General features: G+C 46.2%; 1 protein-coding gene across 1 annotated transcript in view; it reads left to right on the top strand.

Moving 5' to 3' along the window:
- Positions 1-3,569: 3,569 nt before the first annotated feature.
- LOC136610193 (adhesion G protein-coupled receptor E1-like) overlaps positions 3,570-27,995 on the top strand; it is a 151,833-nt gene continuing 127,407 nt past the window's right edge. Inside the window, exons 1-3 of the mRNA XM_066589435.1 lie at positions 3,570-4,251; positions 5,341-6,144; positions 26,362-26,541. Coding sequence (XP_066445532.1) covers positions 3,570-4,251; positions 5,341-6,144; positions 26,362-26,541 — 1,666 coding nt within the window. The remainder of the gene's footprint in view (positions 4,252-5,340; positions 6,145-26,361; positions 26,542-27,995) is intronic.

The following is a 27,995-nucleotide window of genomic DNA, read 5'->3' as shown; positions in this document are numbered from 1 at the left end:
TTTTTATAGACAAAGTGTGGAACCAATTTTAGGGCCTCAAGTGGCAAGACGGTTCATCTAATTACCACAACTCTAATCATTTCATATCTGCCTGAGATGTAATTGCATGCCGAGTTTTGCAGCAAAATGACAACTCCTTCTAGGTCCTTGATTTTCCTTTTACAAGGGAACTGCCATAGGAGAATTGAGAATTGCTTGGACCCCTTACTATGGATAAATTGTCAATATTGAGAAAGTCACCACAGCCTACAGCAACTCAATGATGCACTCATGACATGTTTTTGCAGCATGGTTATCATACTGGGACATGTGGGAAAAGGAGATTTAATAGTTATAGATTTATGGGATTTTTTTGCCATCCCAGGAACTGCTCCATGGACCTTTATGCCCATCAAAATAGGTCTTTCTTTTTGGCAGACACATCCCTCTGCATGATCATACGGATAAGCTGCTGATTATTTAGTTGAAAAGTAATATTGTGATTTGCCCCCCTAGGCAGTTGCCTCTATCTCTTAGCCTTTGTCCCAGTCACGGTACTGACAGATCTAGGTTTTTGGGCAAAATAAAATTTCTCTTTAATTATGAGCCATGGCTTTTATTTTGTGGAAGGAAGTGTAGTTTATGATGTTATTACTGCAGTGGATATGGGTATATTGAACACTTCTCTATTCACGTCTCTCACTTCTACGCATCTCTGCTTACAATGCAGACCTTAGAAAGACTTCTGCTGTTTGGTGAGTAGCTGGGATTTAGTGTTTTTTTTTTTAACTAGGGCAGCAAATAGAGATGCAGGAGAGATGAACCTGTGCATATCGGGTACCCTGCAGTCCCCTTTATATTAGAAAACTGCTAAATGTATTATTTTGTACTTTTAGTACAGTTTCACTAAGTATTTGGAGTGTTTGAATGAGGTTTTAGTAATCCTTATTGTCCACAGAAGACTGTAAAGTTATGGAGTTTAGGGATGAATCCAACCATCCCATCATCATACCTTTACAGGTTAGCCTGGTTGATAGCACTATGGAAACCATAGCCAAATGTAGTAGGGCTTAGAGAGCAGACTAGGCTTAAACTGTTGTATCAAACTGCCTGTATAGCTGGTGACTATGCTAAACTAACTATTTTTGTGAGTTATAACCTGGTATGAAACCCTTTCTCTTCCAGTGCATGGCTTTTTAGTAGGGGTTTCCTTTTTGATGACTTGTGAATGTTCTTGAGTTTCTTGTGCCAAACTCAATCTGGACTTTGAGTCCTGAGGGATGCTTGAGCAGCAGTCTAAGCAGTTACCTGGGCAAGTATGGGTTTCCTTAGCTTTCGTGGGGAGTGGTCACTTGTTCTTGCAGTGCCTACTGGTGTGGAGGGTCAGGAATGGTCCTGGGCACTTTCCCACATAGGGCAGCTTCACACAATCGTAGTACTGTACTTTTTGCGCACGCAGAGCCAATTTTACTTGTGTGTGCAACACACCCTTTCCATAGATTAAAAGGTTATTTGGTCTAAGGAGGTCCAGATGTGTTTTCTTTTCGCACATCCCCTTGTGTATTTGCACACCTCCCATAAACTTCTATGGGGGCAGGAAAATAGAGCAGGTCCTACTTTTTTCTGTGCGCATGAAAAACACTTATGAGAACAAACCCATTGGAATGAATGGGTTCTATTGTCTGTGATTTGTACATGCAGATTTTCATATGGGCGTATTTGTGCAGAAAATGTCCGTGCACAAAACACAGAGATTAGAATTCATTTACTTAATGAGTTTTTTCTCATGAGAGCGTTTTACACATGCATTTTGCTTACGCAGTAAAAGTAGGACCTGCTCTATCTTTCTGCATTTTGTGCAAAGGTCCCATAGAAGGCTATGGCAGTTGTGCAAATACCCAAAGGTAAGGGTGGGACACTGCGCAAAATGTGGGGAAAAGATTAAATGGCTATTAATTCCACACATGCAAATCTACCTCAACAGCCTCGCTCGTGCAAAGAGGTCCCACAGAGGCAAGCATTTTTGCACATAGGCTCATGTGAAGCCACCCTAAATGAGGGATTGCAATGGACCACATTCCTTTGCATTGTTATGTCCTCGGTTTTGCACCTCAGTGAGAGAAAGCACAAAGCTAAAGTAACTGTGAATGTGGAAATCAGTTGCTATTTAGTTCTTGGATTCTTGTATACGGGGAAAGGTTGCATTCATGCATGAAATCATATAATACAGACCTGTAGGCAAGGTTGTACTGGATATATGGTGCATATGTTTTGGAGAGAATAGATCGAATTTGGCACAGTATGAGCCCATAGCTGACTCTGGGTGCCATACTACAGAAAAATATTCTGAAATACAAAAGAGAGGCAGCCGCACAACCAACAGATACCACTTCCAGTAGGGAGCAAAATATAATCCAGTGCACGCTTCTCAGTAAAGGCCGAGACTTCAATAGAGCCAGAAGTATCAGTCCATAAATAATTGAAGAAGCAGCACAGCAGGAAAAAGAGGTCCTTTACAATGCTATCAGATGAATAAAATCTTCATTTTTATTGTAACATCCATAAAAGGCAGAACACGACGTTTCGCCCGACACAGCGTGCTTTGTCAAGCTTGTTCTGCCTTTTATAGATGTTCCATTAAAAATGAAGATTTTTTTAATCTGAGGACATCGTAAAGAACCTCTTTTCCCCACTGTGCTGCTTCTTCAATTATTTATGGACAGAAAAATATTCTGTCGCGCACCATTCAGTAGATCTCAGGCAGAGCTTTCCCCTAGAAACACTTAAAAAAAACTGAAGACTTCTAATTGAAAATTGGGTCTAACAAACGGAATCCCATGGAGTATGCTAGGATTTTCTTTACATATGTGATACTTTTGTATAAAACACAATGCTTATAGATTACAGGGTTAGCACCGCTGCAGCATGACATGCCCTCTGAATGCCAGGGAGATGACTGCACTAGTAAGAAGGGGAACCCTTTGGTGATCTAAGTTTGGTTTAGGAAAACCGTCCATTTTGCCTGAGCATTTAGAGAGATGCTTTACAGCAGCTTCATGGGCCATTCAAAAAATGGACAGGAGATCTTTATCTCCTCAGCCTCAATGCACCAAATAAAAAACCCGAATATAGGAAACATAACAATCTCTGATCACGCACCTGTAACAGTCTCTCTTACCAAACCGAGCTCAGTGAGCAAAAACTGGTCATGGAGACTAAACGAATCTCTGCTGGAAAACCAGGAAATAGCGGAAAAAATAGCTAAAAATTTGGACCTTTTCTTTAAAGAGAACGTTCAAACTCAAGACAAACAACCGCTGGTCTGGGAGACTCACAAAGCGGTGATCAGAGGTATATTCATAGCCCTAGGAGCAACTCAGAAAAAACGTAATCAAAAGGAGATTGACGACATACTTTCACAGATTTCTATACTAGAACGGATAGCAAAACAAAAAAAAGCACAAGAAGCCCAACCTAAATTAACAGCGCTTAGAGAAAAACTCAAAGATATTTTAAATAATAAATTCGCTAAATCCCTACTATACTTTAAACACCAGTTGTATGCACACGGCAATAAGGGAGGTAGACTCATGACCTCATACATCAAAAAAGCGAGGAGTAAAACATATATCCCCACAATTGCTGACGGAGCGGGAAAATTACATCACAGTTCCATAAAAATAGCTCAAGCTTTTCGAGAGTTCTACACAGACCTATATAATTTGAACAAACTAGACAACACTGAACTAGAAGATAAAAAGAAAAAAATTGAGGACCTACTTGCCCCATTAGCTCTCCCAAAACTGAACGAGGAAGAGGCCTGCGACTTAACAAAACCAGTAACTTTAGAGGAACTCACATCTGTCTTAAACAGCTTCGCACAACATAAAAGCCCTGGGCCAGACGGCCTCCCACTGGCCTATTATAAAAAATATCAGGGAATTATCTTACCTCAATTGGTTTCCTCCTTCAACGCCCTGCTAGAGGGAGCACAACTACCAAAACAAGCCCAAGAAGCTTACGTTACCCTTATACATAAGGAGGGGAAGGACCCCCATTTGTGCAGTAGCTACCGACCCATTTCGCTTCTAAATTTAGACGTCAAAATATGGGCCAAACTAATTTCTAGAAGAATTAATAAAATAATACCGAGGCTAATTAACGAAGAACAATCTGGGTTTGTGGCTGGTCGAGAGGGGAAAGACAACTCTGCGCGCCTTCTTCACATTATGAGATACGCCAAGAATAAAAAACTACCCCTAGCCCTGCTAGGTATTGATGCTGAAAAAGCATTTGATAGAGTAAATTGGACCTTTATGCGAGCTGTATTAGATAAATTTAATCTCCCTCCCTCCCTCACACGAGCTATTTTCTCACTATATTCGAACCCGCACGCAAAAATAAAAGTCAATGACATATTCTCCCTACCCTTTTCAATCTCAAATGGAACAAGGCAAGGCTGCCCCCTATCCCCTACTCTTTTCATCCTCTCAATAGAAATTCTGCTGCAGATGGTTAGACAAAGCAAAGATATACAAGGCCTAAAATTAGACCAACATCAAATAAAAACTCTAGCTTTCGCAGACGACATATTATTCATTCTAACAAATCCCGAAAAGAGCCTGAACAAAATCAATGAATTATTGCAATTGTATGGTACAGTCTCAAACTTCAAAATAAATGCCGCCAAATCTACTGTATTAAACATCACACTCCCTGTAACAGCCGTAAAAACACTACAGGCATCCTCACCCTTCAGCTGGGCCAAAACTTACATCGACTATTTAGGGATACGGATTACAAAAAACTTAGAGAATCTGTATAATAAAAATTTCGCTCCTCTTCTAGAAGAAGTGATGATGTTACTTAAAACATACAACTTACCATTCTTAACCTGGTTTGGCAGGAAAAACCTGATCCAAACATATATTGTACCAAAAATTCTATATAAACTCCAAATGATTCCAATTCGCCTACCAAACTCATTCTTCAAATGCATTAAGTCAAACTTCTCTAAATTCCTCTGGAATAATAAGCGTCCTCGCCTTTCACATAAATTGCTAACACAGAAAAAGGAGAGAGGAGGAATAAACCTACCAGATATTGAAAAATATTATAAAGCCATTCAGCTAAACAGATGGCTTGAACTAGTGAATCCATCTAAAAACCAAGTCGTAAGCTCTCTGGCACATGCCTCATATGGAACAACCTTCTCAAAGGACTTATGGTGCCCCTCAGGCAAAATTTACAAAAAAGCTACAAATGACCCACTTATAAGCGGTGCCTGCGAGATTTGGGACCTTCTACAAGAAGAATTAGCTCCTTTCCCCTCTCCTATAACACCCTTAACCCTTGTTCCAGGGATTTTAAACATAAAGCTGGATAAACATACAGAAAAACTTTGGACCCTTCTAAACAAACTTACAATAAACGACTTGTGGTTTCATCGGGCATCCAGAGATACACAACTCACTGAAAAACTACTAGCTCTGGTCCCGCATCCCCCTCTCGACCATCTACAGACCTTGCATTTATCAAAAACCCTTGATAGGTTCAATAGAACATTTTCATCCTCCCGCCCGCTGACGGATTTTGAAAGAGTGGCCACAGCCAGACAGACACACAACAGGAAACTCTCAACTCTCAAAAAGAAATTCATCGATCGGCAGGATATTTCCAGACCCACATTTATTAGATCCTGGGAAGCAGAACTTAAGATTAATTTGTCAGATAAAGAGGTTAAAACTATCTTAGAAAACGCTCATGGACACTCCAGGTGCATCAGATTGCAAGAAAATCATTATAAGTTACTAACACGCTGGTACAAATCTCCAGAATGGCTTTTTGCCTACAAACTCGCGAACTCCAATATATGCTGGCGGTGCAGTGAACACATCGGCTCTCTGGTGCACATCTGGTGGTCCTGCCCGCGAATAAAACCCTTCTGGGATCAAGTTGAGACAAAGATACGAGACATAACTAGCAGCGACTTTAGCCTCCTCCCGGAGCATGTCTTTCTTGCTAAACCGTCTGCAAACTACAAGCCCTCCAAAATAAACTTGATCACGCACCTTTTAGCAGCAGCAAAAACTCTTATTCCCTTAAACTGGCTTCAACCCCAAGCTCCCACCTTCTCGCAGTGGCTGTCAAAAGTCAACGAAATCCGTAGATTTGAGGAATTGTCGAGCTGGGCAAACAGAACGCATACACAATTTAGGGAAACTTGGAGTTCTTGGACTAATTCTTAGACTTAGCTGTAGGGTTTGGAATAGCCTATTATCTTAGGTTGACACAGCCGATTAAGACGTAAGCTGATTACTGACACGTTTCATACCTCTTTCTCATAAATGTTACACCGCCGGAGATGCAAGAGGTGCCTACCCCCTATCCCCCCCCCCCCTCCCCCCCCCCTTCCTTTTCACCGCCCTCCATCCTCTCTTGCCCTCCCCACCTCTCCTGCACCCCACAACTCTAACTCTATTATTACTTTCTTTCTACTTTTCTCGTTAAAAAAAAAATAATAAAGGAAAATCGATCTCGTTTCTGGATTTTGTGCAGCTAAGATTATATGCAACTATTATTACCTGTAATGTTACGAATTGTTGTTCATATTTGACTTCCTTCAATAAACAAAGAATAAACAAAAAAAAATGGACAGGAGGGGACCCCCTTACTTGTATGGAGACTGTATTAGTCATGTCCTGTGATCTGTGCAGAGGTCATTGTGCAGGGAGGGAGTAGATAGCCACAGCTGATCACCTATTGTGCATGGTGGATCCTATGTTATCAACATAACTGACCCAAATTTTGATTTTCACAAAGTTTGCTGCTTCAGTGGCAAAGTCAATTAACTATAGATTTTTATGAAGGAGTGATCCAGATAATTTGCAGTAAATCGCAAAGTCATTCCTTGCCATGAAAATTAACTTAATCACAAAAACCCCATTTGCACTGAATTTAAGCCCTGCTAACTTAATTTCAGTAATCTTCTTATTAGCTCAGGAGGAATTGTAAACGACGACAAGGCAATTGATATCACTGTGTCCTGCTGATTACATTATTAGGCCTTAGTCACACGGGCGTTTTTTCGCGCGATTTGCGGATCGCATGACGGATGCGCATCCGCAAATCGCGTGACCGATGCCCAAAAATCACCCGAAAATCTGCTCCTAGCCGCGTTTCATTAGAAACGGGCCGGAGCTGTCCAGCGCATTGCATTCAATGGAGCCGGCAATACAGCCGGCTCCATTGAAAGCAATGGGTTGCCGGACAGCGCGAGATGAATTGTCGGTAAGGGCTTAAATATATAAGCCCTTCCCTGCAATTCATCCAGAAATGTTTTAAAATAAAAAATATATATATACTTACCTTGTCCCGGCAGCCGGAGTTCAGCGCGGCCGGCTTGCAGTGGGTGTGAAGGTGGTGTGACTCAAAGCTGCCCCTGATAGGCTCAGCCTGAGCCAATCAGAGGCAGGTCTCACTCACACCCATTCATGAATTCATGAATGGGTGTGAGTGAGACCTGCCTCTGATTGGCTCAGCGCTGAGCCAATCAGGGGCAGCTTTGAGTCACACCCCCTTCACACCCACTGCAGGCCGGCCGCGCTGAACTCCGGCTGCCGGGACAGGGTGAGTATATATATATTTTTTATTTTAACACATTTCTGGATGAATTGCAGGGAAGGGCTTATATATTTAAGCCCTTCCCAACAATTCATCCAGCGCTGTCCGGCAGCCCATTGCTTTCAATGGAGCTGGCTGTATTGCCGGCTCCATTGAATTCAATGGGCAAACATCGTTCTTCTCTGCCACAGCTGTTACAGCTGTGGCAGAGAAGAATGATTTGTCTTCTATATGTTCTGAATGGGGTCGGCGCTGCTGCCGCCGGCCCCATTGAGCGCATATAGAGAAGAGAACAGGAATCGCAGATCGCAGATAGGTGCGATCTGCGATTTCTGTTCTATAATTTATCGGACGAGCGCATAAAAAGCGCTCATGTGTCCGATACCATTGCAAAGCAATGGTTTTAAAAAATCGCCGGACGCATGCGCATGCACAAATCGCGTGGAAAATCGCCCGTCTGACTGAGGCCTTAGGGTGCGTTCACACGAGCGTGTTTTTGTGCGTACATACACACGCGCAAAAACACGCTTCCATTTGCAACAATGCATTCCCTATGGTGTGTGCACATGTCCATACTTTGCAGGTGCGTGCCTGCAAAGATAGGACATGCGTGCACCATAGGGAACGCACGCATTGTTTTCAATGGAGCCGCGGCTGCCGGCGGCTCCATTGAAGATAATGGTCTTTCGGCACCCCTGCATTCTTTTTCAGGGAAGGGCTTTACATATAAGCTCTTCCCTGAAAAAGAAAAATTTTAGTATTAAAAAAAAAATGCAGGCATTCTCTTCAATGGAGCCGCTGCTGTGTCCCCCGCGGGGATGAAGAACAGTTTCCTTCTTCCCCACTAGTTAAAAGAATTCCCTGCTGTTATACTAGTTAAAAGAATTCGCTGCTGCTACATCTGCCACATCTGTGGCAGATGCAGCAGAGGAATTCTTCAATTCTCTACCGCAGCTGTCACACATGTCAGCTGCGGTAGAGGATTCTGCTGCCAGCAATTGATTTCAGGGAAGGGCTTTGAATATAAGCTCTTCCCTGAAAATCAAGTGGAAGTGGTTTAAAAACCCCCAAAAAATAGATACTCACCTCCCTTCAGCTGCCGGGGGTACAGCCGCGTCTTCTCCTGCTGTCCCCTGCACTGTGGTGCTGATCTATCACAGGCAGCTCTCCCCGAATAAATGATGGGCGAGAGCTGCCTGTGATTAGCTGAGCACCTCAGCTGATCACATCCAGCTCTTTCAGCAGGCAGGGATTTTAAATCCCCGCCTGCTGATAGATTTGCACCACAGTGCAGGGGACAGCAGGAGAAGACGTGGCTGTGCCCCCGGCAGCTGAAGGGAGGTGAGTATCAATTTTTTTTGCTTTTTAAACCACTTTCACTTGATTTTCACGGAAGGGCTTATATTTAAAGCCCTTCCCTGAAATCAATTGCTGGCAGCAGAATCCTCTACTGCAGCTGACATCTGTGACAGCTGCGGAAGAGAATTGAAGCCCTTCCCTGAAAAGCCATTAACGGGGATGCCGGCAGCAGGATTTTCTACTGCAGCTGTCATGTGTGACAGCTGCGGTTGAGAATTAAAGAATTCCTCTGCTGCATCTGCCATAGATGTGGCAGATGTAACAGCAGGGCATTCTTTTAACTAGGGGGGGGGTGAAGGAAACATCTGCTGCATGCAGTAGATGCGTTCTCCACTCCCGTGGAGGTCACGGCAGCGGCGGAGAGGTAAGTTTTCTTATTTTATTTTTGCACTAAAATGTTTCTTTTTCAGGGAAGGGCTTATATGTTAAGCCCTTCCCTGACAAAGAATGCAGGGGGCCGGCAGAGCATTTTTACGATGGAGCCGCCGGCAGCAGCTGCTGCTCCATTAACAACAAGCACACAGCTGTGTTCACGCGTGTTTTTGCTCGCACCTAGGTGCGGACATATGTACGCAACTAAGTACGCACAAAAACACGCTAGTGTGAACGCACCCTTAGAGCTGGTGGCTTTAAAGTAGGGATGGTGCTTGAAATCATTGTCTTCTGATAACCATGATTACCTCCAAAGAAACATGTTCTGTCATCATTGCTTTACATCCAAAAGGCTTTTCAGGCACGCACATTGCTGCTTGTACGATTGCCCCTAAATAAATCATCTATTGGATCATCAAGAACTTCCACGGGGAACTTTCAATTGCTGTGAAGAAAGCTTCAGAGCACCCAAGAAAGCCCAGCAAATGCCAGGACCATATCTTCCTGAGCCCATTCATGTCTGTAGTTGCTTTTCATCCAAGGCAGTGGGCTCACTCACAGTTTGGCAGAACACTGCCATGAATAAAGAATCATATATAAACATCCTGCAAGAGCAACTTCTCCAAAATATCCAGGAGCAATTTGGTGATGGGATGATTTAGTGAATCTTGCAGTGAGCAGTGGGTTGGATTCGATGAGCCTAGAGGTCCTTTCCAACTATACGATTCTATGAGTAATGTTTCTTCCAGCATGATAGAGCATCATATCACAAGGCAAAAGTGATAACTAAGTGGCTTGGTGGACAAAACATTGAAATTTTGGGTCCATGGCCAGGAAACTCCCTAGATCTCTACTCAAAAAGTGAGCAGATAAATAAAAACAGAGAAATTGTGATAATTCCAAGCACCGATTAGGCAAGAATGGGTTGCCATCAGTCAGGATTTGGCCGAGAAGCTGATATCCAGCACCCAAGGACGAATTGCAGAACCCTTGAAAAATAATGGTCAACACTGTAAATATTGAATCTTTGCCTAAACTTGATGTATTTATCAATGAACATTTTAAAACATATAAAATGCTTATTATTGTAGTTCAGTAACCATAGAAACATCTGACTAAAAGATCTAAAAACACTGAAGCAGCAAACTTTGTGAAAACCAAAATTTGTGTGAGTCTTAAAATTATTGGCCAATAGTATTAATCTCTGTGGTCAGTGTGAAAAATGCAGGATTTGGGGGTTTTCTTTTTAAATATAGATTGTGACCGAAAGTTAAAAGCATTAAAAAGTTTCTTAAAGAAATCTATTTAACATAAAAATGTAATTTATATAACAGGTCATTTTCTGATGACATATTCGCTTTAACGTTGCTTATTGAACCATAAAACCAATATTTAACAGATTATTTCTTCCTTAGGGCTCCTCCTCTTCTTGAACTGCTGTACAGCGAGAGGTAAATCACAAGGGAAATAAAAGGTTAAAATAACATTGGATGCGTAAAGGGGTGATATGTTGGCTGGATTTGGAGGGTGTAATAGACAAAGAGACGCTGGCTATATGTGGAGTGTGAGTGACCAGGGTGTATATACATATCATAGGACCATTGAACAATTCCAGACTCCTATAGGAACACACCCCATTGACAAACTGGTTTGTAACTCCTAGTTGTCAGTTTAGGAATAAATCACCAGAAGGAATAACAAAGAAAGAGCACAATGCAGAATTATAACAAAATATGCTCCTGAATTATTAATTTATAGGGAAAAGCTGGTTTATACTATGTCCAACATGTAAGGGGGTCTGAACTGTCCCCTTTACAACACTACTCAGCTCATTCCAGGATATTCCTGTTGTATAAGCAGATGAAAAGAAACAGAAAGTAGTAGTGTAGATGAAGAACACCCAGGTGTGTGTATATGCTGTAGGAAGTTAAAGGGTGAAGTTGTGGATGAAGTATATCTCCCTCCCAAGCTCTTAGTCTGGAAAGGGTCCAGACTAAGTCCATAACTTCCCCTTGGTTCTCAACTCAGCTGTAGGCACTGACCCCGATACTGGGGCATAAAAGGCTGCAGGTCTTTGGAGTCAGTGTCTAACAGCCTGAGGAAGAAACTCTCTGAGCACCCTGCGTGGTGCAGAGTTTTACCTGTTATATTGCATGGACCTTTGTGTTGCTGTTTTGTTGCCTGTCAAGCTGAGGAGGGAGCAACACCTCACTGCATGGACCTGAGCACCCTGCGTGGTGCACCTGTTGTTTTGAGAGGACTTCTCTATTTTGCTTTGCTTGGACTTTGACTTAAAATAAAACTAAAGCAAGTTTTATTGACTTTCTGCTCCAGTGTGTCTTTGCCGCCCCCACTCCCCTGGAGGACTTTCTTATAATACATATATACCCCATAAACCAATCAGATGTAAACACTTTATGATCAGTTATCCTGGAATATGGGGATGTGGTTTAGGTATGTAGTTGGGCAGCATGGTGGCTCATTGGTCAGCACTGTGCCCTTGCAGCCCTGGTTCAAATCCTACCAAAGGACAACTGCAGGGAGTTTTCATGTTCTCCCGGTGTTTGCGTGGCTTTCCTCAGGGTACTCCATTTTCCCCCAACACTCCAAAAACATACTAATAGGTTAACTTAGAATGTGAACCCCCATGGGGACATCAAGTGATGTACAGCACTGCGGAACAAGTATGCTTTATATTAATGTGTGAAATAAGTAGTTATCCACTGCCATTTTTGGTAATTTACATCTGAATATATACCTATTTGGACACTCTCCTTATGTATTAGTGTAAAAGGGGATTATCATAGAGGCTGTACTACGTACATTAATTGAGGGAGTAATATAGAAAAAGTCAAGTCCCACAATCCTCCTGAATAATTTCACAATTTCTTAATTTTCCAAAAAGATTTAGAAATATTTTAAGAGATGCTGCCAAAGGCAGAGGAAATAAAAAATAATCCAGTACCTCACAGGCAGAGGAGTTAAGCTAGAAGAGCCTTTCATGGTTTGATGGGAGTGAAGTTGTAGTGGCCCAGAACATTCATTCCCGGCCCCTTCTATAAGTGTCATACATTTCATGTCTTGTGTAGGTGCACTGTGCAAAATGTCTTGTCTTTGTTATGTGTATTGCACAGCTGCAGCAAATGAAGAGTTAAAGTTTGCATGAGACCAGGAGATGTCTGCAATGTATCAATTTATGTCCTGTCACATGGTATGAGTGAGGATATAAATATCAGTGTGTGAGAGTGGGAAGAGGTTGTTTTCTGAGGGTCACGTTCTTCTGAGACTGCAAGACTGCCAGCCACATGGGGGAACCTTCTAACCTCATGTGTTGAAGAATGGAGGAAGCGCAGCTGTTTCTGTGGAGCACTATACCAGGAACCATGGGGGAGAGGAAGCAAGAGGAGTAAGAGAGTGAGTTTGAGAGCGAGCGTGAAAAAGAAAAGGCTGAGATCTCCGCGCAGAGGTACAGTCCCGCTAGAGTGTCTTTGGAGCGACCCTTATCCTCCTCTGGAGAGTTTCTCTTCCAGGAGCGGTTCCTGTCAGATGACTTGGCCTGCAGGACCAGTGTCATCCTGTGTTTCCTCCCTGACCTCTAATCTACTGTTTTGCCTGCACAGTCATCTTGTGATTCTGTACCTTGTACCAAGTTACCTTCAAGTAAAGTTTGCCAGGGCCTGACCGTTTCCAGAGCTTGAGGTACTCAAAGTTACACAGTTGTGGACTCTTTCTTTCTTCCGCCGAAGTCCTATACCGGTGGGAAGGGAATGGTGGCGTCACCCGTGACAACCTGTCATTCCTTTGACTGAATGTTTATTGGCCATCCCTGTCCCAGGGGTGTCCGGAAGAGGCCCTGTGGTGCTCAGGCTGAGGTTGCGTGTAGCCCTCCGGGAAGGAGCCTGGTGAGTGGCATTGTGACACGGGACCGCTTTACCCTCCCAGCTCCTCTATGTGGTCCTCGTGTCCTGAGTGGACCCTATACTGAGTGCTATGCTCAGTATTACCAAAGCATTATTGGCAGCCCATCATGCACTATATTATACTAAATGTTTTTTTCATGTGAAACAGCAGATCCTAGTTTGACCTGAACAATGGTAAGGATATGCTGAGCTTTGTAAATTTGCAAACTAGAATTCAGAGGACCTTACATGTGAACACAATACCAATACTCAGGGGCATAACTAAAGGCTCAGAGGCCCAATGCAAATGTTCAGTTGCCTACCCCCTCCCTTCCATCTGTATCTGTACCCATACCAAACCATCCTGCATACAACTGCTAAACAAATTTACATACATGGTGTAAGCTTTCCAAACATGACTAACTTCCTGGGCTACTTAAAATAGTGAAAATCTGTTTGTAGCCCCTTAGGCTGCTTTCACAAAACCAGGAAAATTGTGTGAGATTTGTGAATTGAGAGACGCACAAATCTTGCATGAATATGAACCCCATGGGGTCATACACATGAGCGATTTTTTTATTCTTTTCATTTTTCACCCCCATCGCGGTGAGAGAAAGTATTGCAGCACGTCCTATCTTTGGGGGTTCCCTTGGAACAGCTCGCATTGCCCATTATTTTAAATGGGGCTGGCACATCATCACATGGCGTACAAGGTACACACGAGTGAGATGTGATATTTACCCATTGAAAACAATGAGAAATACTCTGCGATCCTAGAAACAAGCTGCACTCAAAGATGGCGGAATTTAGTTTTTTTTTCCATTTTACTCCACTTAGAATTTTTTAAAAGTTTTTCAGTACATTATATGGTAGATTAAATAGTACAATTGAAAAACACAACTCGTCCTGCAAAAGACAAGCCCTCAGACAGCTACGTCGATGGATAAATAAAAGAGTTACAATTTTTTAAAAGAGGGGAGAAAAAACCAAAAATGGGAAAAAAATGCGTTAATTGTGTGTAAACTATGCAATCATATACAGGAGATACCCAGGTTATACCAGCATGATCTATATCACTATATACAGGGAGAGGTATAAACATCTCCTGTATACAGTGATATCGACCATGCTGGTGTAGGACGGGTTTCACATCTGCGTCGGAACCACCGGCCAGAGATTCCGTCTCAGATTCGTCTCAAAATACTGGAAGAAAAAGCGCCGCATGCAGCAGTTTTTCTTCCGTCCAAAGGCTGAGCAGCTGGCCATCAATTATATTGACAATGGAAACAAACCATCGCTGTTCGATGCGATCCAGCCGCAGGGATTCCCCTTACCTACTTCCTGAATGAAACAGGAAAGGGGACCCTCCCCCTCATAGACTGCAGTTGTGACCAACTGCAGTTCCTTCCAGCCCCACCATCTCTCTCTATCCCCGCCCTCTTTGCTATGGGGGAGTCCTCTTTAGCCCCGCCCTCTCTCTCTTCCTGCTATGGGAGACTACCTCGGGGAGTCCCATCCAGCTCCGTGGGAACTAATAGGTACTTACAGCGGGATATTTAAAACTTGTTGTTCGGGGCTGCTGCCACGATCTCTCTCACGATCCCAAACTCCCAAACAGCAGCACTGTTTTTCTGCATCACGCAGCTCCCAAACATGTGAATGGGTGATGTTAGTGCTAATTAAGCTTGGGACTTGTGCACACAAAATTCATCCATTCACACAAAATTTTGGCGTGCGTAAGTCCCTCGTGTGAAATGCCCTTATTATGCTTTATCTATATACAGATGCAGCTCTGGGTAGACACTCCCCTCTCTGTAGGTTGGTCATGTGACCACTGCTCATTAATACTTTGCAACTATTTTGGCGGCTCCATCTAACATTTGGTCTTTTTTTATCTAGTGGAAGGTTTTGGATCTGCTTCCCTATCTGCGTCCTACGACTATTTTGGTAAGTGAATATGGCCATACTTTTCTGTGATTTTTGTAAATTTTTCCCTTCTCCTGTTATTTTTTCATATTAGTGTAGGGGCTCACAAGAAAATGAGGACCCCTGATGAGAGCTTGTGAGCTTCCATACTTTGGCCAAAATATTAACCAATACCTCACATTTATCAGTATTTATCAATATATCAGTTATTTGGCATGTTGGCCTTATATGCTGAGGGAGCTTGGGGTATCAACACCAATTTGGTTCACCTTTGAGATACAGGTCAGCCTGCTGATTTAACAATGGTGTAACTAATTGGCTGTAATACCACTATGATGCATCACACGTATCAATTGGCCTGAATCCTTTTCTATCGTTTATCCCTTATTGTGCTAGGCAGCCGCCCCTCCCCTCTGTAGATGTGTGTTTGGCCTCTTTTCAGTATTTTGTACCTTTTACGATGCTCCTCCATGTTGCACATTGCTGCCTGCATGTTTGCTTTTATCAATATTGTATCGTCTGCAACATGCAGTCTGACTGTTAGGGCTGGTAGGGGACAGATAGCCAGGGGGGTTCCCTACACCAGCACACTCCCATATCCCTACCTACTTGCCCCCCTGGGCTAATCCGCCGGGCGACAACTGGGCGGCGCACCCTGCTAGGACCTATTGACAGGGACCCCAAGGGAGAGGGACAGGAGACTGATGGTCAAAAACAGCCGGGTCAAAACCTACCGAGAGCAAGAACGACCGAGGGTAACACATCGAGTAGTCAGGAGCAGAGTCAAAGGCATAAATGGGTCAAAGAACAAAACAGTCGGGAACAGTATATACGGGTGCTAGCAGAGCTAAGTCTAACCAAACACTGGCAACCTCTGCTAGCACTCAGCAGCCTGAAATGTGGAAGCACCCACCCAGACAGGGCGGGGAAAGGTGACACGCCAATAGGGGAGATGATAAGATCGGCTCTCCCCGGGGCTGCGTACTATACAGAGAACCGCGAGGCCGACCAGAGGGACCGCGGCGGGGCACACGCCACTGACAGGAGCAGGCCACCACCAACACGCGGGAGCCCTGACACCTATGGCGTCAGGAGGAGCAGAGCGCGACCCCCTGGCCGCTAGCACCCCCAGAGGTAACCCTATACCTGACACTGGCTTTTGATGCTTGTGGAGCCCGGGACGTCAGTGCCAATGTGAATTGCTCTTTTGCATGTTCCAGCGTGCTTTATCCCTATCTGGGGGTTTGGGATATGCATTGAGTGATACACATTTGGCCTGGCAACCTTATTATGCTATAAGCAGCTGTAGCACTGGGTAGCCACTCCCCTCTCTGTAGGTTGGTCATGTGAGCGTTGTTCATTAGTACTTTGCACCTTTTTAGCTTTTCTAGCTAGGATTTGGTCTTTCTTTCTCTAGTGGAAGATTATGTACCTGCCTCCCTATCTGCATCCTACAAGTATATTGGTAAGTGAATATGGCTATACTTTTGTGTGATTTTGTAAATGTTTCCCTTCTCGTGTGAGTTTTCTAGAAATAAATTAGAATACACTATGCCCCAGAAATAGGACACACTGTGACCCAAGAAATAAATTATAATCTACACTGTGCCCTAATAAATGTTTAATCATCTTTTCTTCTCCGTCTGGGCCCAGACCACCATGAAGACTTCCAGAGACGTGGTCCAGTAAGCATGGCCATGGACATTACATTTCTTTAAGGCCGCTTCCACACGGGCGACAACGATATAGACGCGAAAAAATCGCAGTGATATCGCATCGGTAGTCCGTACAATATAGCTGCATTTTCTTGCAATGTTATCGTGATATAGTGTTGCTACAAAGTCACGCATGGTGCTACAAAGTTGCATGACTTTGTAGTGCTCTTTTGCCAGGATTTTTGAGGGGGCTTGAAATATAAGACCTGCCCCCCCAAATAAGCCCTAGCTGCATAAAAAAAACCCACTATGAATGGCTGTGATTGGTTCATCGAACACTAGCTCTGATCGGCTGGGCGCCGTGGCCAATCAGAGACAGCGCTACCTGGAGGTGGGAATTTTCCAATCTCTTGCATCAAGACAATTGCCAGGAACCGGGCTGAAGGCGCAGCGAAGCTGACAGTACTCCTTAGGTGATGTATGTGGGGTTTTTTTCATGCAGCTAGGGCTTATTTTAAAACTTTGACAGTAGGACTTCCTACTGTGAAAAAAAACGTGTTTTCATGCTATATGATGCAACACAAAGGAAGGCTCCATTGGGAAATATGGTCTACAAAAAAATCGCAAATTATGGCTGTATAAAGCATGATGCGATTTTGTATTCTCGCAATATTGCATGCTACAAAACATTGTTCGTGTGGAAGAACCCATAGGAAAGCATGGGCCTCACATACATGCGATTTGTCGCACTGCTAGAAAATTGCCCATGTGTAAGCTGCCTAACAGCACACTGGGTTAATGTCCTGGAGGTGGGGCATGAAGTCGAATTGTCAATTATGCATACACCCAAGTGAAGCCACCCTGAAAATGCACCAATATTGCATTTATCCATATGAATGAGCCCTTATTGACTTGGGTATATTTCCCATCCGTGTTGTCTATATTTCACACTGACCCATTATAGCCTATGACACTACTCACATGGGCGAGTTTTCACACGGTTGGATGGTCTGTGTGAAACAAATCCCTGCATGTCCTATTCTGGTCCATATCACGGATGCTACTAGAGCATGCAATGTGCCCTGTTCATACAGATTAGACACAACACAGATACAGTAAGGCCCAATTTCCACGCCATGCACGGATTCTGAGTGAGGAATCCCACACAGACTCCGCCAGTGCCTGCGGCCACGGACAGTTTTCTTACCTGCCCAGATATGGTGCGGGTCTCCTGCCTCCCGGCTGAATCTTCTTTCCTCTGCATGACAGATGCAGGCGGGCCACCCGGCCGGCGCTCCTCGAGCATGTGCAGAGCTTTTTATTTTTAAATCTCCTGCTTTCACGCGGATTCCGTGTCCACAGAAAATGGAGCTGCTGTGAGTTTTTTCCCTCGCATGTGATCTGCACGCCAGGAAAAAATGACATTTGCATGCTTTTAATTGTTTTGCGGACACTAATGCATCCCTATTGGAGCTTGATTTGCAGATCTCCCGCATAGGTGCCACAAATCAAATCTGCCCGTGGACATTGCGCCTTATTGTACATGTGCTGATTAGAGATGAGCGAGCACCAAAATGCTCGGGTGCTCGTTACTCGGGCCGAAATTTTCGCGATGCTCGAGGGTTCGTTTCGAGTAACGAACCCTATTGAAGTCAATGGGCGACCCGAGCATTTTTGTATTTCGCCGATGCTCGCTAAGGTTTCCATGTGTGAAAATCTGGGCAATTCAAGAAAGTGATGGGAACGACACAGCAACGGATAGGGCAGGCGAGGGGCTACATGTTGGGCTGCATCTCAAGTTCACAGGTCCCACTATTAAGCCACAATACTGGCAAGAGTGGGCCCCCGCCCCTCCCAACAACTTTTACTTCTGAAAAGCCCTCATTAGCAATGCATACCTTTGCTAAGCACCACACTACCTCCAACAAAGCACAATCACTGCCTGCATGACACTCCGCTGCCACTTCTCCTGGGTTACATGCTGCCCAACCGCCCCCCCCCCCACAGCGCACACCAAAGTGTCCCTGCGCAGCCTTCAGCTGCCCTCATGCCACACCACCCTCATGTCTATTTATAAGTGCGTCTGCCATGAGGAGGAACCGCAGGCACACACTGCAGAGGGTTGGCACGGCTAGGCAGCGACCCTCTTTAAAAGGGGTGGGGCGATAGCCCACAATGCTGTACAGAAGCAATGAGAAATCCAATCCTGTGCCACCTCCATCTGGAGCTGCACACGTGGGCATAGCAATGGGGAACCTATGTGCCACACACTATTCATTCTGTCAAGGTGTCTGCACGCCCCAGTCAGACCGCGGTTTTTTAATTCATAGACACAGGCAGGTACAACTCCCTATTGTGAAGTCCCTGTCGACCGACAGCATGGGTGGCTCCCTGGAACCCACCGGCGGTACATAAAAATATCCCATTGCATTGCCCAACACAGCTGAGGTAGTAATGTCGTGCTAAATGCAGGTGGGCTTCGGCCCACACTGCATGCCCCAGTCTGACTGGGGTTCTTTAGAAGTGGAAACAGATGCATTTATAATTCTCTGTGGACCCACAGCATGGGTGGGTGCCAGGAAGCCACCGGCAGTACATAAAAATATCCCATTGCATTGCCCAACACAGCTGAGGTAGTAATGTCGTGCTAAATGCAGTTGGGCTTCGGCCCACACTGCATGCCCCAGTCAGACTGGGGTTCTTTACAAGTGGACACATGTAGGTTAAACTCTGTGTGCACCTACAGCATGGGTGGCTCCCTGGAACCCACCGGCGGTACATAAATATATCCCATTGCAGTGCCCTACTCAGCAGAGCTAACGTCAGATACAATACAGGTGGGCTTCGGCCCACACTGCATGCCCCAGTGAGACTGGGGTTCTTTACAAGTGGACAGTTGTAGGTTAAACTCCGTGTGCACCTACAGCATGGGTGGGTGCCAGGAAGCCACCGGTGGTACATAAATATATCCCATTGCATTGCCCAACACAGCTGAGGTAATGTCGTGCTTAATGCAGGTGGGCTTCGGCCCACACTGCATGCCCCAGTCAGACTGGGGTTCTTTACAAGTGGACAGATGTAGGTTAAACTCCGTGTGCACCTACAGCATGGGTGGCTCCCTGGAACCCACCGGCGGTACATAAAAATATCCCATTGCATTGCCCAACACAGCTGATGTAACGTCACGTCAGCTGTAATGCAGATGGGCTACAAATTAATTTGATTACACTGTAGGCGAGGGCCCACAAAAATTGCTGTATCAACAGTACTAATGTACCTGAGAAAAATTGCCCATGCCCAACCAAGAGGGCAGATGAAACCCATTAATCGCTTTGGTTAATGTGGCTTAAGTGGTAACTAGGCCTGGAGGCAGCCCAGTTTAACGAAAAATTGGTTCAAGTTAAAGTTCCAACGCTTTTAAGAGCATTGAAACGTATAAAAATTTTTGAGAAAAATTATATGAGTGAGCCTTGTGGCCCTAAGAAAAATTGCCCGTTCTGCGTAATTACGTGAGGTTTCAGGAGGAGGAGCAGGAGGAGGAGGAGGAGGAATATTATACACAGATTGATGAAGCAGAAATTTCCCCGTTGTGGATGGTGAGAGAGAACGATGCTTCCATCCACGGGTGCAGCCTACGTATTGCTTAGGTATCGTTGCTGTCCGCTGGTAGAGAAGAGAAGTCTGGGGAAATCCAGGCTTTATTCATCTTGATGAGTGTTAGCCTGTCGGCACTGTCGGTTGACAGGCGGGTACGCTTATCTGTGATGATTCCCCCAGCCGCACTAAACACCCTCTCCGACAAGACGCTAGCCGCAGGACAAGCAAGCACCTCCAGGGCATACAGCGCTAGTTCAGGCCACGTGTCCAGCTTCGACACCCAGTAGTTGTAGGTGGCAGAGGCGTCACGGAGGACGGTCGTGCGATCGGCTACGTACTCCCTCACCATCCTTTTACAGTGCTCCCACCGACTCAGCCTTGACTGGGGAGCGGTGACACAGTCTTGCTGGGGAGCCAGAAAGCTGTCCAGACCCTTAAAGAGTGTTGCACTGCCTGTGCTGTACATGCTGCTCGATCTCCGCACCTCCCCTGCTACCTGACCCTCGGAACTGCGCCTTCTGCCACTAGCACTCTCGGCAGGGTCCTGTGGTATAGCAACACTCTCAAACCTCTTTCCTCTTCGGGAATGAGAGTGGAAAGGTTCTCCTTATACCGTGGGTCGAGCAGTGTGTACACCCAGTAATCCGTAGTGGCCAGAATGCGTGTAACGCGAGGGTCACGAGAAAGGCATCCTAACATGAAGTCAGCCATGTGTGCCAGGGTACCTGTACGCAACACATGGCTGTCTTCACTAGGAAGATCACTTTCAGGATCCTCCTCCTCCTCCTCCTCCTCCTCCTCAGGCCATACACGCTGAAAGGATGACAGGCAAGCAGCATGGGTACCGTCAGCAGTGAGCCAAGCTGTCTCTTCCCCCTCCTCCTCATCCTCCTCATGCTCCTCCTCCTCAATGCGCTGAGATATAGACAGGAGGGTGCTCTGACTATCCAGCGACATACTGTCTTCCCCCGCCTTCGTTTCCGAGCGCAAAGAATCTGCCTTTATGCTTTGCAGGGAACTTCTCAAGATGCATAGCAGAGGAATGGTGACGCTAATGATTGCAGCATCGCCGCTCACCACCTGGGTAGACTGCTCAAAATTTCCAAGGACCTGGCAGATGTCTGCCAACCAGGCCCACTCTTCTGAAAATAATTGAGGAGGCTGACTCCCACTGCGCCGCCCATGTTGGAGTTGGTATTCCACTATAGCTCTACGCTGCTCATAGAGCCTGGCCAACATGTGGAGCGTAGAGTTCCACCGTGTGGGCACGTCGCACAGCAGTCGGTGCACTGGCAGATTAAACCGATGTTGCAGTGTCCGCAGGGTGGCAGCGTCCGTGTGGGACTTGCGGAAATGTGCGCAGAGCCGGCGCACCTTTACGAGCAGGTCTGACAAGCGTGGGTAGCTTTTCAGAAAGCGCTGAACCACCAAATTAAAGACGTGGGCCAGGCATGGCACGTGCGTGAGGCTGCCGAGCTGCAGAGCCGCCACCAGGTTACGGCCGTTGTCACACACGACCATGCCCGGTTGGAGGCTCAGCGGCGCAAGCCAGCGGTCGGTCTGCTCTGTCAGACCCTGCAGCAGTTCGTGGGCCGTGTGCCTCCTATCTCCTAAGTTGAGTAGTTTCAGCACGGCCTGCTGCCGCTTGCCCACCGCTGTGCTGCCACGCCGCGCGACACCGACTGCTGGCGACGTGCTGCTGCTGCTGACACATCTTGATTGCGAGACAGAGGTTGCATAGGAGGAGGAGGAGGAGGAGGGTGCTTTAGTGGAGGAAGCATACACCGCCGAACATACCACCACCGAGCTGGGGCCCGCAATTCTGGGGGTGGGTAGGACGTGAGCGGTCCCAGGCTCTGACTCTGTCCCAGCCTCCTCTAAATTCACCCAATGTGCCGTCAGGGAGATGTAGTGGCCCTGCCCGCCTGTGTTTGTCCATGTGTCCGTTGTTAAGTGGACCTTGGCAGTAACCGCATTGGTAAGGGCGCGTACAATGTTGCGGGAGACGTGGTCGTGCAGGGCTGGGACGGCACATCGGGAAAAGTAGTGGCGACTGGGAACTGAGTAGCCCGGGGCCGCCGCCGCCATCATACTTTTGAAGGACTCCGTTTCCACAACCCTATACGGCAGCATCTCAAGGCTGATAAATTTGGCTATGTGGACGGTTAACGCTTGAGCGTGCGGGTGCGTGGCGGCGTACTTGCGCTTGTGCTCAAACACTTGCGCTAGCGACGGCTGGACGGTGCGGTGCGAGACATTGCTGGATGGGGAGGTGAGGGTGTGGGTGCAGGCCAGGAGACGGTAGTGCCTGTGTCCTGAGAGGGGGTTTGGATCTCAGTGGCAGGTTGGGGCACAGGGGGAGAGGCAGCGGTGCAAACCGGAGGCGGTGAACGGCCTTCGTCCCACCTTGTGGGGTGCTTGGCCATCATATGTCTGCGCATGCTGGTGGTGGTGAGGCTGTTGGTGGTGGCTCCCCGGCTGATCTTGGCGCGACAAAGGTTGCACACCACTGTTCGTCGGTCGTCAGGCGTCTCTGTGAAAAACTGCCAGACCTTAGAGCACCTCGGCCTCTGCAGGGTGGCATGGCGCGAAGGTGCGCTTTGGGAAACAGTTGGTGGATTATTCGGTCTGGCCCTGCCTCTACCCCTGGACACCGCACTGCCTCTTGCAACCTGCCCTGCTGCTGCCCTTGCCTCCTCCTCTGAAGACCTGTCCTGTGTAGGCGTTGCACACCAGGTGGGGTCAGTCACCTCATCGTCCTGCTGCTCTTCCTCCGAATTCTCTGTGCGCTCCTCCCTCGCACTTACTGCCCTTACTACTACCTCACTGCAAGACAACTGTGTCTCATCCTCATCGTCCTCCTCACCCTCTGAAAGGTCTTGAGACAGTTGCCGGAAGTCCCCAGCCTCATCCCCCGGACCCCGGGAACTTTCGAATGGTTGGGCATCAGTGACGATAAACTCCTCTGCTTGGAGAGGAACCACTGCTGCCCAATCTGAGCAGGGGCCCGAGAACAGTTCCTGGGAGTCTTCCCGCTCCTGAGCATGTGTCATTGTAGTGGAGTGAGGAGGCTGGGAGGAAGGAGGAGTAGCAGCCAGAGGATTTGGATTTGCAGCACTGGACGGCGCAGAACTGTGGGTGGATGATAGCTTGCTCGAAGCACTTTCTGCCATCCACGACAGGACCTGCTCACACTGCTCATTTTCTAATAAAGGTCTCCCGCGTGGACCCATTAATTGGGCGATGAATGTGGGGACGCCAGAAAAGTGCCTGTCTCCTAATCGCGCAGCAGTCGGCTGCGATACACCTTGATCAGGAGCTCGCCCTGTGCCCACACCCTCACTTGGGCCTACGCGTCCTCAGCCACGTCCACGTCCTCTAGGCTTACCCCTACCCCTCAGCATGCTGTATTACCAGTGATTTCACAGGCAGGAAATAAATTGGCGCAAGCCTGCAGGACAAATACAATTTTTCCCTTTTTTGGAAACGGAGGGCCCACTGACTATATTCAATCAGATAAGATATAAGTTGCACAGAAATGCAGTTATATGAAGTGCAGCAGAGCAGTGACTTTTCCCAGGTTGGAAATAAATTGGCGCAAGACTGCAGGAGAGCAGGACAAATACAATTTTTCCCTTTTTTGGAAACGGAGGGCCCACTGACTATATTCAATCAGATAAGATATGTGTTGCACAGAAATGCAGTTATATGAAGTGCAGCAGAGCGGAGACTTTTCACAGGCAGGAAATAAATTGGCGCAAGACTGCAGGACTGCAGGACAAATACAATTTTTCCCTTTTTTTGGAAACGGAGGGCCCACTGACTATATTCAATCAGATAAGATATGTGTAGCACAGAAATGCAGTTATATGAAGTGCAGCAGAGCGGAGACTTTTCACAGGCAGGAAATAAATTGGCGCAAGACTGCAGGACTGCAGGACAAATACAATTTTTCCCTTTTTTGGAAACGGAGGGCCCACTGACTATATTCAATCAGATAAGATATGTGTTGCACAGAAATGCAGTTATATGAAGTGCAGCAGAGCGGAGACTTTTCACAGGCAGAAAATAAATTGGCGCAAGACTGCAGGACTGCAGGACAAATACAATTTTTCCCTTTTTTGGAAACGGAGGGCCCGCTGACTATATTCAATCAGATAAGATATGAGTTGCACAGAAATGCAGTTATATGAAGTGCAGCAGAGCGGAGACTTTTCACAGGCAGGAAATAAATTGGCGCAAGACTGCAGGACAAATACAATTTTTCCCTTTTTTGGAAACGGAGGGCCCACTGACTATATTCAATCAGATAAGATATGTGTTGCACAGAAATGCAGTTATATGAAGTGCAGCAGAGCGGAGACTTTTCACAGGCAGGAAATAAATTGGCGCAAGACTGCAGGACTGCAGGACAAATACAATTTTTCCCTTTTTTGGAAACGGAGGGCCCACTGACTATATTCAATCAGATAAGATATGTGTTGCACAGAAATGCAGTTATATGAAGTGCAGCAGAGCGGAGACTTTTCACAGGCAGGAAATAAATTGGCGCAAGACTGCAGGACTGCAGGACAAATACAATTTTTCCCTTTTTTGGAAACGGAGGGCCCACTGACTATATTCAATCAGATAAGATATGTGTTGCACAGAAATGCAGTTATATGAAGTGCAGCAGAGCGGAGACTTTTCACAGGCAGGAAATAAATTGGCGCAAGACTGCAGGACTGCAGGACAAGTACAATTTTTCCCTTTTTTGGAAACGGAGGGCCCACTGACTATATTCAATCAGATAAGATATGAGTTGCACAGAAATGCAGTTATATGAAGTGCAGCAGAGCAGTGACTTTTCCCAGGTAGGAAATAAATTGGCGCAAGACTGCAGGACTGCAGGACAAATACAATTTTTCCCTTTTTTGGAAAGGGAGGGCCCACTGTCTATATTCAATCAATGAAATATGTCTTCTGGCCCTGCCTACACAATTCTCTCCCTGTAGTATTACTGCAAGGCGCAATGCTCTGCAGACAGCCGATTTTGAAAAGAAAAAAATATGCAACACTGCTAACAGCAGCCTGCACAGTACTGCACACGGATAGATGTGGCCCTGAGAAGGACCGTTGGGGTTCTTGAAGCCTACACTCACTCCTAACACTCTCCCTACCTAACCACCACTTCTGTCCCTGTAGTATTACTGCAAGGCGCAATGCTCTGCAGACAGCCGATTTTGAAAAGAAAAAAATATGCAATACTGCTAACAGCACCCTCCACAGTACTGCACACGGATAGATGTGGCCCTGAGAAGGACCGTTGGGGTTCTTGAAGCCTACACTAACTCCTAACACTCTCCCTACAGCAGCTCCAGCAGCAGCACTTTCCCTCAGCTAACTCACAAGGCATCTGAGGCGAGCCGCGGGAGGGGCCGACTTTTATACTCCGGTGACATCTGATCTCCCCAGCCACTCACAGCAGGGGGGTGGTATAGGGCTTGAACGTCACAGGGGGAAGTTGTAATGCCTTCCCTGTCTTTCAATTGGCCAGAAAAGCGCGCTAACATCTCAGAGAGGAAACTGAAAGTGACCCGAACACCGCGTGGTGCTCGTTAAGAGTAACAAGCATCCCAAACACCCTAATATTCGCCCGAGTATCAAGCTCGGACGAGTACGTTCGCTCATTTCTAGTGCTGATAGATGCAAATTGCGCCCAAGATTTTCAGGTGCAACTCCCCCTTACCTACTGGTATGTGTAAAAGCCCTTACGTTTCATTTGGGGGGAGGGGGGGGGGGGCAAACTGGATCTTTTGCCCCGGGTGCAGAAAACATAGCTATACCTCTAGTGGATGAATACAATGTGGGAGAGGCATGCTTTAATCATATTCTAAAGGCGGCCATTACTGTATATACAATGTACTTCCTGTGATGTTACAGGTAACTCTTTGTTGAATGCTCTTTACTAGGATTTCTTTACCTGCCTCTTGAAGCCACTCATTTTCCTCAGTGCAATCAATCTCTGAATGAATGTCCCGCTAATTCTTCCTGCAAGACAACAAGCCACGGATACTACTGTGCATGTGACCACAACTTCCTCAACGTCAAGGAGAAGATGACCATCACTTACCCGGGTGGGGAGTGTCTTGGTAATGTGCGCCGTCTTACCCTGCGCCTTGTTTTATTACATATGCATTGAATTAGGATGTTTTTAAGGTCCAATTATTGTGTAGAAAGTTGGGACCAATTTTTGTCTAAAATAAACTGTTGTTGTGCCCCAATGCAAAATCTGTCACAGGGCCCCACCTATCATGTGCCATCTATAGTACTGGCATGTTTCAGCACCCTTAGATAGTAGGGCACAAGTGCGAATATTACCTCAGCACATTAATACTTACGACCTTGGAAGACTCCATTAACAAATTAAGCACCACCATTTATAATCTCTAGAAATGTTGCCTAAAAGTTTTCAGGATGAAAAGGCCTCCCAATGGTGTAAAAGAGTGCCAGGTACATGCAGTTCCCATATCACATCCCCAGGCACTCTGTCAATTTTTCTATGACTCTCACCGATCCTTATACTTTATCCTCCAGAACGTTGTAATACAGAAAAAAACACCTCCCCATGTGCCTGTAGACGGGGATCTGTCCGTAGGGTCAATGAAAATGGACTTTATGTTTGTGCAGGTAAGTATCCAGCCAGAAGGTGACGATAAGTTTGGATTTGAGAAACCCTTGGATCAAGTGAAACAATCAATCACATCCTTTCGACTCCAGTAGGGTCTATTTACAAACACGACTCAATATGATATTTCCAATATAATTTTATAAACCCTTGATGAGCACACTGGTACCTGTTTAGTTCAGCTGAGCTATGGACCCCCATGAACTCTTAGCCTGGGTTCACACAGGGCGGATTTGTCGCGGCAATTCCGCGTGGAAATTTGGCGTGGCAAATCCGCCCGCGGCCGCTAAGCTCGGAATTAGCCAGCCATGTGGATGAGATTTCTCAGAAATCTTGTCCACACGGGACGGCCAATCCGCTGCGGTAAGTCCGGCTGAAACCGCGGCTGCGCTCTCCTCTATGGGAGCGCCGGCCGCAGCAAAAGAGCGAGCGGCCGGGCCGCTTCAAAGCCACCGCGTCGGTTCTCCCGGCGGAAATATCGCGGTTTTTGCTGCGGCCAAACCGCGAGATTTCCGACGGAAATCCGCCCTGTGTGAACCCAGCCTTACAGCTCACTAGTTTGACCCCATTTACATAATGATTCATTTACTTAAGCCCTTCCCACTCCAGGGCGTACATTTACGTCCTGGAGCATCGGGGTATGTATAAAGAGAGGTCGCAGGACGACCTCTCTTTATACAGCTCGGGCGTCAGCTATTTATTACAGCTGACACCCGCGGGCAATAGCTGCAATCGACCGCGCGGCTATTAACCCTTTAAATGCAGCTGTCAATTTTGACAGCAGTATTTAAATCCCCTGAATGACATTCGGCCGCGCGGCTATTAAGCCTTTAAATGCAGCTGTCAATTTTGACAGCAGTATTTAAATCCCCCGAACGACATTCGGAGATCCTGTACAGCCCCCCCCCACGGTGAGAT

Source organism: Eleutherodactylus coqui, chromosome 2 (assembly GCF_035609145.1).
Source record: "Eleutherodactylus coqui strain aEleCoq1 chromosome 2, aEleCoq1.hap1, whole genome shotgun sequence".
Classification (NCBI taxonomy): domain Eukaryota; kingdom Metazoa; phylum Chordata; class Amphibia; order Anura; family Eleutherodactylidae; genus Eleutherodactylus; species Eleutherodactylus coqui.
This window is presented reverse-complemented; position numbering and strand designations above follow the sequence as displayed.